At 51.7% G+C, this 15,894-nt stretch overlaps 1 protein-coding gene across 1 annotated transcript in view; it reads left to right on the top strand.

The window, feature by feature from the left end:
• The first annotated feature begins 207 nt into the window (after positions 1–207).
• Positions 208–15,894, top strand: part of LOC132407243 (V-type proton ATPase subunit G 1-like) — a 24,821-nt gene continuing 9,134 nt past the window's right edge. Inside the window, exon 1 of the mRNA XM_059993508.1 lies at positions 208–353. Within this exon, the coding sequence (XP_059849491.1) occupies positions 208–353 (146 nt within the window). The remainder of the gene's footprint in view (positions 354–15,894) is intronic.

The raw sequence follows: 15,894 nt of genomic DNA, 5'->3' as shown, positions 1-15,894 counted from the left end.
TCCCAATCCTCTAACTTCCCACTAATTTATACTCTAATACATGCCCTCTCTTTTTCTTTTATGTTGGCTTTGACTTAGCGGTGACTCTTTTGCTTGAATCTTCAAAAACAGCTTTATTTCCATCTGTAATATCTCTATTTTTCCCTGTCAGTGTTCTTTTTAAGACCCTGAGCTGGAGTTACACACTGAATTTGGTACTTTGCAGGAATGGGATCAACTCTTGGAGTTTCACAACGGGCCGTTATTCCATATGCCAAGGATGTGGCCTATGAGATCAGCTCACCTTCAGAGCTCCGGGATCTCGTGGCTCTGGTGACGGGTGGACTTAAGGTCATTGTCCTGGCAGGAAATCGGTGAGCTGTGGTACATGGAAGATCTCTGGCTGTGTGCCCAGAGACACGAGATCTTTGGGCACAGAGCTCAGAAAAAGCAGTGCAATGGACTTTTAACATTGCAAATCAGTGAGTTGTTTGTTTTGTCTCCCGTCTCACTGTGAAACTGAGACACCTCTTTCTCTTTTATTAGGGAGAGAGAGAGCCTGTGGTATGGCGAATACTGGGTGAACATGCAGCCTTTGGGGGACTGCAAGACTGTGGTTTTGCTGTTGCTTTGCTGCACACTTGAATGCTCATTGGTGGGTGCTGATGTTTTTTTTGCCGGTGTGGGGGAGGGAGTCATCGCTTTGCTGCTGTTTATGCATGGGGGGGGGAGCTGGGGGAGGCTGTGGGGTTCTAACATTTAACTTTCATTCATTCTTTGGGGGCACCTCTCTGTTTTCATGGATGGTTGCAAAGAAAAAGTATTTCAGGATGTATATTGCATACATTTCTCTGACATAAATGTACCTTTGAAACATTTGACTTCCCTTGTTAGCAATGGTGGCATCATCCTGCCATCTGGCCTGTCGAGTGCTCCACCATTGAATAAGATCATGGCTGATCTGATCATCGACTTGTCTCTACCTACCTGCCTTTTTCCCAGAACCCTTATTTCGAAATTGTATTCCTTGGAGTTCAGAAGAATGAAGGGAGACCTTATTCAAACTTACAGGATCCTAAGGAGTTGGCAGGGTAGATGTGGGGATGTTTTCACATTGTGGGAAAATCTTCAACAAGGGCACATAAATAAAAGGTGAGGGGCCAGTCATTTAGAACTGAGAAACAGAGAAATTCCTTCTCAAGAGGGTGGGGAACCTCTTGAATTCTTTACCCAAGAGGTAACTTCTATCATTTGATCAGTGCTGACAGATTACCCAGAATTTACAGGAACATAATCCAAGCAAAGCTGAAATTCTCAAAATTCACATGTCTTTGTTGCAAATTGTTATCATTCCCCAGTGGAGTGGATGGTACCCAAATGAATCAATTGAGTTAGTTGTTAGTAGTGATGCTTGCTGACCTTCATAACGCTGTATGCTGCTGTGGTACTAACTGGAGCCAACAATTACTCAATACACATAGTAAATTGAGGAGAACTGACAGAAATCTAATTCCCTGCATTGAACTGTAGATTGGAATTCATTACTGATATTTATACAGTTTTACATGCTTCAGGAAGGTAATAAAACCAAAAGAAAAAATGTTTTTAATTGGTGATGAGCAAAGTAGTTAGATGTTCAAAATATGTCTTGGCTGCTGACAGCTTTCTGGTCATGATTCACAAGATCAATGCCACAGAAGCAATTGGTTAGCAGATGCAGGGATTGGTGCAAAAGATAATGAAGAAAATACTGCTGGTAGCTAACTCACATGGGAACAGTTTTCTACAGTCAGTAATTAGGAATAAAATCTGACTTCAACAATCTGTAACAAGCATTATTGAGCTGGACATTGCACATCCTACAGCTTTGAAATGTACACACTCCAGAACATCAGCTGTTCTGAGCAGTGCACACTCCCTAACGTCTGCTGTTCTCAGCAGTGCACACTCCCTAACGTCTGCTGTTCTCAACAGCACACACTCCCTAACGTCTGCTGCTCTCAACAGTCCACACTCCCTAACGTCTGCTGTTCTCAACAGCACACACTCCCTAACGTCTGCTGTTCTCAACAGCCCACAGTCCCTAACGTCTGCTGTTCTCAACAGCACACACTCCCTAACGTCTGCTGTTCTCAACAGCCCACAGTCCCTAACGTCTGCTGCTCTCAACAGTCCACACTCCCTAACGTCTGCTGTTCTCAACAGCACACACTCCCTAACGTCTGCTGTTCTCAACAGCCCACAGTCCCTAACGTCTGCTGCTCTCAACAGCACACACTCCCTAAAGTCTGCGGCTCTCAACAGCACACACTCCCTAACGTCTGCTGTTCTCAACAGCACACACTCCCTAACGTCTGCTGCTCTCAACAGCCCACACTCCCTAACGTCTGCTGCTCTCAACAGCACACACTCCCTAACGTCTGCTGTTCTCAACAGCACACACTCCCTAACGTCTGCTGTTCTCAACAGCACACACTCCCTAACGTCTGCTGTTCTCAACAGCACACACTCCCTAACGTCTGCTGCTCTCAACAGCACACACTCCCTAACGTCTGCTGTTCTCAACAGTCCACACTCCCTAACGTCTGCTGTTCTCAACAGTCCACACTCCCTAACGTCTGCTGTTCTCAACAGTCCACACTCCCTAACGTCTGCTGTTCTCAACAGTCCACACTCCCTAACGTCTGCTGTTCTCAACAGTCCACACTCCCTAACGTCTGCTGTTCTCAACAGTCCACACTCCCTAACGTCCGCTGCTCTCAACAGTCCACACTCCCTAACGTCTGCTGTTCTCAACAGTCCACACTCCCTAACGTCTGCTGTTCTCAACAGCACACACTCCCTAACGTCTGCTGTTCTCAACAGCCCACAGTCCCTAACGTCTGCTGCTCTCAACAGCACACACTCCCTAACGTCTGCGGCTCTCAACAGCACACACTCCCTAACGTCTGCTGTTCTCAACAGCACACACTCCCTAACGTCTGCTGTTCTCAACAGTCCACACTCCCTAACGTCTGCTGCTCTCAACAGCCCACACTCCCTAACGTCTGCTGTTCTCAACAGCACACACTCCCTAACGTCTGCTGTTCTCAACAGTCCACACTCCCTAATGTCTGCGGCTCTCAACAGCACACACTCCCTAACGTCTGCTGTTCTCAACAGTCCACACTCCCTAACGTCTGCTGTTCTCAACAGCACACACTCCCTAACGTCTGCTGTTCTCAACAGCCCACAGTCCCTAACGTCTGCTGCTCTCAACAGCACACACTCCCTAATGTCTGCGGCTCTCAACAGCACACACTCGCTAACGTCTGCTGTTCTCAACAGTACACACTCCCTAACGTCTGCTGTTCTCAACAGCCCACAGTCCCTAACGTCTGCTGCTCTCAACAGCACACACTCCCTAACGTCTGCTGTTCTCAACAGTCCACACTCCCTAAAGTCTGCTGCTCTCAACAGTCCACACTCCCTAACGTCTGCTGTTCTCAACAGTCCACACTCCCTAACGTCTGCTGTTCTCAACAGCACACACTCCCTAACGTCTGCTGTTCTCAACAGCACACACTCCCTAACGTCTGCTGTTCTCAACAGTCCACACTCCCTAACGTCTGCTGTTCTCAACAGTCCACACTCCCTAACGTCTGCTGTTCTCAACAGTCCACACTCCCTAACGTCTGCTGTTCTCAACAGCACACACTCCCTAACGTCTGCTGTTCTCAACAGCACACACTCCCTAACGTCTGCTGTTCTCAACAGTCCACACTCCCTAACGTCTGCTGCTCTCAACAGCACACACTCCCTAACGTCTGCTGTTCTCAACAGTCCACACTCCCTAACGTCTGCTGCTCTCAACAGCACACACTCCCTAACGTCTGCTGTTCTCAACAGCACACACTCCCTAACGTCTGCTGTTCTCAACAGCACACACTCCCTAACGTCTGCTGTTCTCAACAGTCCACACTCCCTAACGTCTGCTGCTCTCAACAGCACACACTCCCTAACGTCTGCTGTTCTCAACAGTCCACACTCCCTAACGTCTGCTGCTCTCAACAGCCCACACTCCCTAACGTCTGCTGCTCTCAACAGTCCACACTCCCTAACGTCTGCTGTTCTCAACAGTCCACACTCCCTAACGTCTGCTGTTCTCAACAGTCCACACTCCCTAACGTCTGCTGTTCTCAACAGTCCACACTCCCTAACGTCTGCTGCTCTCAACAGCACACACTCCCTAACGTCTGCTGTTCTCAACAGCACACACTCCCTAACGTCTGCTGTTCTCAACAGTCCACACTCCCTAACGTCTGCTGTTCTCAACAGTCCACACTCACTAACGCCTGCTGCTCTCAACAGCACACACTCCCTAACGTCCGCTGTTCTCAACAGTACACACTCAGTAACGTCCGCTGTTCTCAACAGTACACACTCAGTAACGTCCGCTGTTCTCAACAGTCCACACTCAGTAACGTCCGCTGTTCTCAACAGTCCACACACCCTAACGTCCGCTGTTCTCAACAGTCCACACTCCCTAACGTCTGCTGTTCTCAACAGCACACACTCCCTAACGTCTGCTGTTCTCAACAGTCCACACTCCCTAACGTCTGCGGCTCTCAACAGCACACACTCCCTAACGTCTGCTGTTCTCAACAGTCCACACTCCCTAACGTCTGCTGTTCTCAACAGCACACACTCCCTAACGTCTGCTGTTCTCAACAGCCCACAGTCCCTAACGTCTGCTGCTCTCAACAGCACACACTCCCTAATGTCTGCGGCTCTCAACAGCACACACTCGCTAACGTCTGCTGTTCTCAACAGTACACACTCCCTAACGTCTGCTGTTCTCAACAGCCCACAGTCCCTAACGTCTGCTGCTCTCAACAGCACACACTCCCTAACGTCTGCTGTTCTCAACAGTCCACACTCCCTAAAGTCTGCTGCTCTCAACAGTCCACACTCCCTAACGTCTGCTGTTCTCAACAGTCCACACTCCCTAACGTCTGCTGTTCTCAACAGCACACACTCCCTAACGTCTGCTGTTCTCAACAGCACACACTCCCTAACGTCTGCTGTTCTCAACAGTCCACACTCCCTAACGTCTGCTGTTCTCAACAGTCCACACTCCCTAACGTCTGCTGTTCTCAACAGTCCACACTCCCTAACGTCTGCTGTTCTCAACAGCACACACTCCCTAACGTCTGCTGTTCTCAACAGCACACACTCCCTAACGTCTGCTGTTCTCAACAGTCCACACTCCCTAACGTCTGCTGCTCTCAACAGCACACACTCCCTAACGTCTGCTGTTCTCAACAGTCCACACTCCCTAACGTCTGCTGCTCTCAACAGCACACACTCCCTAACGTCTGCTGTTCTCAACAGCACACACTCCCTAACGTCTGCTGTTCTCAACAGCACACACTCCCTAACGTCTGCTGTTCTCAACAGTCCACACTCCCTAACGTCTGCTGCTCTCAACAGCACACACTCCCTAACGTCTGCTGTTCTCAACAGTCCACACTCCCTAACGTCTGCTGCTCTCAACAGCCCACACTCCCTAACGTCTGCTGCTCTCAACAGTCCACACTCCCTAACGTCTGCTGTTCTCAACAGTCCACACTCCCTAACGTCTGCTGTTCTCAACAGTCCACACTCCCTAACGTCTGCTGTTCTCAACAGTCCACACACCCTAACGTCTGCTGCTCTCAACAGCACACACTCCCTAACGTCTGCTGTTCTCAACAGCACACACTCCCTAACGTCTGCTGTTCTCAACAGTCCACACTCCCTAACGTCTGCTGTTCTCAACAGTCCACACTCACTAACGCCTGCTGCTCTCAACAGCACACACTCCCTAACGTCCGCTGTTCTCAACAGTACACACTCAGTAACGTCCGCTGTTCTCAACAGTACACACTCAGTAACGTCCGCTGTTCTCAACAGTCCACACTCAGTAACGTCCGCTGTTCTCAACAGTCCACACACCCTAACGTCCGCTGTTCTCAACAGTCCACACTCAGTAACGTCCGCTGTTCTCAACAGTCCACACAGCCTAACGTCCGCAGTTCTCAACAGTCCACACTCCCTAACGTCTGCTGCTCTCAACAGCGCACACTCCCTAACGTCTGCTGCTCTCAACAGCGCACACTCCCTAACGTCTGCTGTTCTCAACAGCGCACACACCCTAACGTCTGCTGTTCTCAACAGTCCACACTCCCTAACGTCTGCGGCTCTCAACAGCACACACTCCCTAACGTCTGCTGTTCTCAACAGCACACACTCCCTAACGTCTGCTGCTCTCAACAGCCCACACTCCCTAACGTCTGCTGCTCTCAACAGCACACACTCCCTAACGTCTGCTGTTCTCAACAGCACACACTCCCTAACGTCTGCTGTTCTCAACAGCACACACTCCCTAACGTCTGCTGTTCTCAACAGCACACACTCCCTAACGTCTGCTGCTCTCAACAGCACACACTCCCTAACGTCTGCTGTTCTCAACAGTCCACACTCCCTAACGTCTGCTGTTCTCAACAGTCCACACTCCCTAACGTCTGCTGTTCTCAACAGTCCACACTCCCTAACGTCTGCTGTTCTCAACAGTCCACACTCCCTAACGTCTGCTGTTCTCAACAGTCCACACTCCCTAACGTCTGCTGTTCTCAACAGTCCACACTCCCTAACGTCCGCTGCTCTCAACAGTCCACACTCCCTAACGTCTGCTGTTCTCAACAGTCCACACTCCCTAACGTCTGCTGTTCTCAACAGCACACACTCCCTAACGTCTGCTGTTCTCAACAGCCCACAGTCCCTAACGTCTGCTGCTCTCAACAGCACACACTCCCTAACGTCTGCGGCTCTCAACAGCACACACTCCCTAACGTCTGCTGTTCTCAACAGCACACACTCCCTAACGTCTGCTGTTCTCAACAGTCCACACTCCCTAACGTCTGCTGCTCTCAACAGCCCACACTCCCTAACGTCTGCTGTTCTCAACAGCACACACTCCCTAACGTCTGCTGTTCTCAACAGTCCACACTCCCTAACGTCTGCGGCTCTCAACAGCACACACTCCCTAACGTCTGCTGTTCTCAACAGTCCACACTCCCTAACGTCTGCTGTTCTCAACAGCACACACTCCCTAACGTCTGCTGTTCTCAACAGCCCACAGTCCCTAACGTCTGCTGCTCTCAACAGCACACACTCCCTAATGTCTGCGGCTCTCAACAGCACACACTCGCTAACGTCTGCTGTTCTCAACAGTACACACTCCCTAACGTCTGCTGTTCTCAACAGCCCACAGTCCCTAACGTCTGCTGCTCTCAACAGCACACACTCCCTAACGTCTGCTGTTCTCAACAGTCCACACTCCCTAAAGTCTGCTGCTCTCAACAGTCCACACTCCCTAACGTCTGCTGTTCTCAACAGTCCACACTCCCTAACGTCTGCTGTTCTCAACAGCACACACTCCCTAACGTCTGCTGTTCTCAACAGCACACACTCCCTAACGTCTGCTGTTCTCAACAGTCCACACTCCCTAACGTCTGCTGTTCTCAACAGTCCACACTCCCTAACGTCTGCTGTTCTCAACAGTCCACACTCCCTAACGTCTGCTGTTCTCAACAGCACACACTCCCTAACGTCTGCTGTTCTCAACAGCACACACTCCCTAACGTCTGCTGTTCTCAACAGTCCACACTCCCTAACGTCTGCTGCTCTCAACAGCACACACTCCCTAACGTCTGCTGTTCTCAACAGTCCACACTCCCTAACGTCTGCTGCTCTCAACAGCACACACTCCCTAACGTCTGCTGTTCTCAACAGCACACACTCCCTAACGTCTGCTGTTCTAAACAGCACACACTCCCTAACGTCTGCTGTTCTCAACAGTCCACACTCCCTAACGTCTGCTGCTCTCAACAGCACACACTCCCTAACGTCTGCTGTTCTCAACAGTCCACACTCCCTAACGTCTGCTGCTCTCAACAGCCCACACTCCCTAACGTCTGCTGCTCTCAACAGTCCACACTCCCTAACGTCTGCTGTTCTCAACAGTCCACACTCCCTAACGTCTGCTGTTCTCAACAGTCCACACTCCCTAACGTCTGCTGTTCTCAACAGTCCACACTCCCTAACGTCTGCTGCTCTCAACAGCACACACTCCCTAACGTCTGCTGTTCTCAACAGCACACACTCCCTAACGTCTGCTGTTCTCAACAGTCCACACTCCCTAACGTCTGCTGTTCTCAACAGTCCACACTCACTAACGCCTGCTGCTCTCAACAGCACACACTCCCTAACGTCCGCTGTTCTCAACAGTACACACTCAGTAACGTCCGCTGTTCTCAACAGTACACACTCAGTAACGTCCGCTGTTCTCAACAGTCCACACTCAGTAACGTCCGCTGTTCTCAACAGTCCACACACCCTAACGTCCGCTGTTCTCAACAGTCCACACTCCCTAACGTCTGCTGTTCTCAACAGCACACACTCCCTAACGTCTGCTGTTCTCAACAGTCCACACTCCCTAACGTCTGCGGCTCTCAACAGCACACACTCCCTAACGTCTGCTGTTCTCAACAGTCCACACTCCCTAACGTCTGCTGTTCTCAACAGCACACACTCCCTAACGTCTGCTGTTCTCAACAGCCCACAGTCCCTAACGTCTGCTGCTCTCAACAGCACACACTCCCTAATGTCTGCGGCTCTCAACAGCACACACTCGCTAACGTCTGCTGTTCTCAACAGTACACACTCCCTAACGTCTGCTGTTCTCAACAGCCCACAGTCCCTAACGTCTGCTGCTCTCAACAGCACACACTCCCTAACGTCTGCTGTTCTCAACAGTCCACACTCCCTAAAGTCTGCTGCTCTCAACAGTCCACACTCCCTAACGTCTGCTGTTCTCAACAGTCCACACTCCCTAACGTCTGCTGTTCTCAACAGCACACACTCCCTAACGTCTGCTGTTCTCAACAGCACACACTCCCTAACGTCTGCTGTTCTCAACAGTCCACACTCCCTAACGTCTGCTGTTCTCAACAGTCCACACTCCCTAACGTCTGCTGTTCTCAACAGTCCACACTCCCTAACGTCTGCTGTTCTCAACAGCACACACTCCCTAACGTCTGCTGTTCTCAACAGCACACACTCCCTAACGTCTGCTGTTCTCAACAGTCCACACTCCCTAACGTCTGCTGCTCTCAACAGCACACACTCCCTAACGTCTGCTGTTCTCAACAGTCCACACTCCCTAACGTCTGCTGCTCTCAACAGCACACACTCCCTAACGTCTGCTGTTCTCAACAGCACACACTCCCTAACGTCTGCTGTTCTCAACAGCACACACTCCCTAACGTCTGCTGTTCTCAACAGTCCACACTCCCTAACGTCTGCTGCTCTCAACAGCACACACTCCCTAACGTCTGCTGTTCTCAACAGTCCACACTCCCTAACGTCTGCTGCTCTCAACAGCCCACACTCCCTAACGTCTGCTGCTCTCAACAGTCCACACTCCCTAACGTCTGCTGTTCTCAACAGTCCACACTCCCTAACGTCTGCTGTTCTCAACAGTCCACACTCCCTAACGTCTGCTGTTCTCAACAGTCCACACACCCTAACGTCTGCTGCTCTCAACAGCACACACTCCCTAACATCTGCTGTTCTCAACAGCACACACTCCCTAACGTCTGCTGTTCTCAACAGTCCACACTCCCTAACGTCTGCTGTTCTCAACAGTCCACACTCACTAACGCCTGCTGCTCTCAACAGCACACACTCCCTAACGTCCGCTGTTCTCAACAGTACACACTCAGTAACGTCCGCTGTTCTCAACAGTACACACTCAGTAACGTCCGCTGTTCTCAACAGTCCACACTCAGTAACGTCCGCTGTTCTCAACAGTCCACACACCCTAACGTCCGCTGTTCTCAACAGTCCACACTCAGTAACGTCCGCTGTTCTCAACAGTCCACACAGCCTAACGTCCGCAGTTCTCAACAGTCCACACTCCCTAACGTCTGCTGCTCTCAACAGCGCACACTCCCTAACGTCTGCTGCTCTCAACAGCGCACACTCCCTAACGTCTGCTGTTCTCAACAGCGCACACACCCTAACGTCTGCTGTTCTCAACAGTCCACACTCCCTAACGTCTGCTGTTCTCAACAGTCCACACTCCCTAACGTCTGCTGCTCTCAACAGCACACACTCCCTAACGTCTGCTGTTCTCAACAGTCCACACTCCCTAACGTCTGCTGTTCTCAACAGTCCACACTCCCTAACGTCTGCTGTTCTCAACAGTCCACACTCCCTAACGTCTGCTGCTCTCAACAGTCCACACTCCCTAACGTCTGCTGCTCTCAACAGTACACACTCCCTAACGTCCGCTGCTCTCAACAGTCCACACTCCCTAACGTCCGCTGTTCTCAACAGTCCACACTCCCTAACGTCCGCTGCTCTCAACAGCCCACACTCCCTAACGTCTGCTGTTCTCAACAGCCCACAATCCCTAACGTCTGCTGTTCTCAACAGCCCACAATCCCTAACGTCTGCTGTTCTCAGCAGCCCACACTCCCTAACGTCTGCTGTTCTCAGCAGCCCACACTCCCTAACGTCTGCTGTTCTCAGCAGCCCACACTCCCTAACGTCTGCTGTTCTCAACAGCCCACACTCCCTAACGTCCGCTGTTCTCAGCAGTCCACACTCCCTAACGTCCGCTGTTCTCAACAGTCCACACTCCCTAACGTCCGCTGTTCTCAACAGTCCACACTCAGTAACGTCCGCAGTTCTCAACAGTCCACACACCCTAACGTCCGCAGTTCTCAACAGTCCACACTCCCTAACGTCTGCTGTTCTCAACAGTCCACACTCCCTAACGTCTGCTGCTCTCAACAGCGCACACTCCCTAACGTCTGCTGCTCTCAACAGCGCACACTCCCTAACGTCCGCTGCTCTCAACAGTACACACTCCCTAACGTCCGCTGCTCTCAACAGTCCACACTCCCTAACGTCTGCTGCTCTCAACAGTCCACACTCCCTAACGTCTGCTGCTCTCAACAGTCCACACTCCCTAACGTCCGCTGCTCTCAACAGTCCACACTCCCTAACGTCCGCTGTTCTCAACAGTCCACTCTCCCTAACGTCTGCTGCTCTCAACAGTCCACACTCCCTAACGTCTGCTGTTCTCAACAGCCCACACTCCCTAACGTCTGCTGTTCTCAACAGCACACACTCCCTAACGTCCGCTGCTCTCAACAGTCCACACTCCCTAACGTCCGCTGTTCTCAACAGTCCACTCTCCCTAACGTCTGCTGCTCTCAACAGTCCACACTCCCTAACGTCTGCTGTTCTCAACAGCCCACACTCCCTAACGTCTGCTGTTCTCAACAGCACACACTCCCTAACGTCTGCTGTTCTCAACAGCACACACTCCCTAACGTCTGCTGTTCTCAACAGTCCACACTCCCTAACGTCCGCTGTTCTCAACAGTCCACACTCAGTAACGTCCGCTGTTCTCAACAGTACACACACCCTAACGTCCGCTGTTCTCAACAGTACACACACCCTAACGTCCGCAGTTCTCAACAGTCCACACACCCTAACGTCCGCAGTTCTCAACAGTCCACACTCCCTAACGTCTGCTGCTCTCAACAGCGCACACTCCCTAACGTCTGCTGTTCTCAACAGTACACACTCAGTAACGTCCGCTGTTCTCAACAGTACACACTCAGTAACGTCTGCTGTTCTCAACAGTACACACTCCCTAACGTCCGCTGCTCTCAACAGTCCACACTCCCTAACGTCCGCTGCTCTCAACAGTCCACACTCAGTAACGTCTGCTGTTCTCAACAGCGCACACTCCCTAACGTCCGCTGCTCTCAACAGTCCACACTCCCTAACGTCTTCTGCTCTCAACAGTCCACACTCCCTAACGTCTGCTGCTCTCAACAGTCCACACTCAGTAACGTCTGCTGTTCTCAACAGTCCACACTCCCTAACGTCTGCTGCTCTCAACAGTCCACACTCCCTAACGTCTGCTGCTCTCAACAGTACACACTCCATAACGTCTGCTGTTCTCAACAGTACACACTCCCTAACGTCTGCTGTTCTCAACAGTACACACTCCCTAACGTCTGCTGTTCTCAACAGCCCACACTCCCTAACGTCTGCTGTTCTCAACAGCCCACAATCCCTAACGTCTGCTGTTCTCAACAGCCCACAATCCCTAACGTCTGCTGTTCTCAGCAGCCCACACTCCCTAACGTCTGCTGTTCTCAGCAGCCCACACTCCCTAACGTCTGCTGTTCTCAGCAGCCCACACTCCCTAACGTCTGCTGTTCTCAACAGCCCACACTCCCTAACGTCTGCTGTTCTCAGCAGTCCACACTCCCTAACGTCCGCTGTTCTCAACAGTCCACACTCCCTAACGTCCGCTGTTCTCAACAGTCCACACTCAGTAACGTCCGCAGTTCTCAACAGTCCACACAACCTAACGTCCGCAGTTCTCAACAGTCCACACTCCCTAACGTCTGCTGTTCTCAACAGTCCACACTCCCTAACGTCTGCTGCTCTCAACAGCGCACACTCCCTAACGTCTGCTGCTCTCAACAGCGCACACTCCCTAACGTCTGCTGTTCTCAACAGTGCACACTCCCTAACGTCTGCTGCTCTCAACAGTCCACACTCCCTAACGTCTGCTGCTCTCAACAGTCCACACTCCCTAACGTCCGCTGTTCTCAACAGTCCACTCTCCCTAACGTCTGCTGTTCTCAACAGTCCACACTCCCTAACGTCTGCTGCTCTCAACAGCCCACACTCCCTAACGTCTGCTGTTCTCAACAGCACACACTCCCTAACGTCTGCTGTTCTCAACAGCACACACTCCCTAACGTCTGCTGTTCTCAACAGCACACACTCCCTAACGTCTGCTGTTCTCAACAGTCCACACTCCCTAACGTCCGCTGTTCTCAACAGTCCACACTCAGTAACGTCCGCTGTTCTCAACAGTACACACACCCTAACGTCCGCTGTTCTCAACAGTACACACACCCTAACGTCCGCTGTTCTCAACAGTCCACACTCCCTAACGTCTGCTGCTCTCAACAGCGCACACTCCCTAACGTCTGCTGTTCTCAACAGTACACACTCAGTAACGTCCGCTGTTCTCAACAGTACACACTCCCTAACGTCCGCTGCTCTCAACAGTGCACACTCAGTAACGTCTGCTGTTCTCAACAGCGCACACTCCCTAACGTCCGCTGCTCTCAACAGTCCACACTCCCTAACGTCTTCTGCTCTCAACAGTCCACACTCCCTAACGTCTGCTGCTCTCAACAGTCCACACTCAGTAACGTCCGCTGTTCTCAACAGTCCACACTCAGTAACGTCCGCTGTTCTCAGCAGTCCACACTCCCTAACGTCCGCTGTTCTCAACAGTCCACACAGCCTAACGTCCGCAGTTCACAACAGTCCACACTCCCTAACGTCTGCTGCTCTCAACAGCGCACACTCCCTAACGTCTGCTGCTCTCAACAGCGCACACTCCCTAACGTCTGCTGTTCTCAACAGCGCACACTCCCTAACGTCTGCTGCTCTCAACAGTCCACACTCCCTAACGTCTGCTGCTCTCAACAGTACACACTCCCTAACGTCCGCTGTTCTCAACAGTCCACTCTCCCTAACGTCCGCTGCTCTCAACAGTCCACACTCCCTAACGTCTGCTGTTCTCAACAGCCCACACTCCCTAACGTCTGCTGTTCTCAACAGCCCACACTCCCTAACGTCTGCTGTTCTCAACAGCACACACTCCCTAACGTCTGCTGTTCTCAACAGTCCACACTCCCTAACGTCCGCTGTTCTCAACAGTCCACACTCCCTAACGTCTGCTGTTCTCAACAGCACACACTCCCTAACGTCTGCTGTTCTCAACAGTACACACTCAGTAACGTCCGCTGTTCTCAACAGTACACACTCAGTAACGTCCGCTGTTCTCAACAGTACACACACCCTAACGTCCGCTGTTCTCAACAGTACACACACCCTAACGTCCGCTGTTCTCAACAGTACACACACCCTAACGTCCGCAGTTCTCAACAGTCCACACACCCTAACGTCCGCAGTTCTCAACAGCGCACACTCCCTAACGTCTGCTGTTCTCAACAGCGCACACTCCCTAACGTCTGCTGCTCTCAACAGCGCACACTCCCTAACGTCTGCTGCTCTCTACAGCGCACACTCCCTAACGTCTGCTGTTCTAAACAGTCCACACACCCTAACGTCTGCTGTTCTCAACAGTCCACACTCCCTAACGTCTGCTGCTCTCAACAGTCCACACTCCCTAACGTCTGCTGTTCTCAACAGTCCACACTCCCTAACGTCCGCTGTTCTCAACAGTCCACACTCAGTAACGTCCGCTGTTCTCAACAGTCCACACTCCCTAACGTCCGCTGCTCTCAACAGTCCACACTCCCTAATGTCTGCTGCTCTCAACAGTCCACACTCCCTAACGTCTGCTGTTCTCAACAGTCCACACTCCCTAACGTCTGCTGTTCTCAACAGCACACACTCCCTAACGTCTGCTGTTCTCAACAGCACACACTCCCTAACGTCTGCTGTTCTCAACAGTCCACACTCCCTAACGTCTGCTGCTCTCAACAGCACACACTCCCTAACGTCTGCTGTTCTCAACAGTCCACACTCCCTAACATCTGCTGCTCTCAACAGCACACACTCCCTAACGTCTGCTGTTCTCAACAGCACACACTCCCTAACGTCTGCTGTTCTCAACAGCACACACTCCCTAACGTCTGCTGTTCTCAACAGTCCACACTCCCTAACGTCTGCTGCTCTCAACAGCACACACTCCCTAACGTCTGCTGTTCTCAACAGTCCACACTCCCTAACGTCTGCTGCTCTCAACAGCCCACACTCCCTAACGTCTGCTGCTCTCAACAGTCCACACTCCCTAACGTCTGCTGTTCTCAACAGTCCACACTCCCTAACGTCTGCTGTTCTCAACAGTCCACACTCCCTAACGTCTGCTGTTCTCAACAGTCCACACTCCCTAACGTCTGCTGCTCTCAACAGCACACACTCCCTAACGTCTGCTGTTCTCAACAGCACACACTCCCTGACGTCTGCTGTTCTCAACAGTCCACACTCCCTAACGTCTGCTGTTCTCAACAGTCCACACTCACTAACGCCTGCTGCTCTCAACAGCACACACTCCCTAACGTCCGCTGTTCTCAACAGTACACACTCAGTAACGTCCGCTGTTCTCAACAGTACACACTCAGTAACGTCCGCTGTTCTCAACAGTCCACACTCAGTAACGTCCGCTGTTCTCAACAGTCCACACACCCTAACGTCCGCTGTTCTCAACAGTCCACACTCAGTAACGTCCGCTGTTCTCAACAGTCCACACAGCCTAACGTCCGCAGTTCTCAACAGTCCACACTCCCTAACGTCTGCTGCTCTCAACAGCGCACACTCCCTAACGTCTGCTGCTCTCAACAGCGCACACTCCCTAACGTCTGCTGTTCTCAACAGCGCACACACCCTAACGTCTGCTGTTCTCAACAGTCCACACTCCCTAACGTCTGCTGCTCTCAACAGTCCACACTCCCGTAACGTCTGCTGTTCTCAACAGTCACACTCCCTAACGGTCTGCTGTTCTCAACAGTCCACACACTCCTAACGTCCGCTGTGTTCTCATACAGAGTACACACTCCCCTAACGTCTGCTGTTCTCAACAGTCCACACTCCCTAACGTCTGCTGCTTCTCAACAGCACACACTCCCTAACGTCTGCTGTTCTCAACAGTCCACACTCCCTAACGTCTGCTGTTCTCAACAGTCACACACTGCCCTAACGTCTGCTGTCGTCAACAGTCCACACTCCACTAACGTCTGCTGCTTCTCAACAGTC

Source organism: Hypanus sabinus, chromosome 18, assembly GCF_030144855.1.
Source record: "Hypanus sabinus isolate sHypSab1 chromosome 18, sHypSab1.hap1, whole genome shotgun sequence".
NCBI lineage: Eukaryota > Metazoa > Chordata > Chondrichthyes > Myliobatiformes > Dasyatidae > Hypanus > Hypanus sabinus.
Note: the sequence above shows the minus strand (reverse complement) of the source record. Positions and strands in the feature narration are given on the sequence as shown.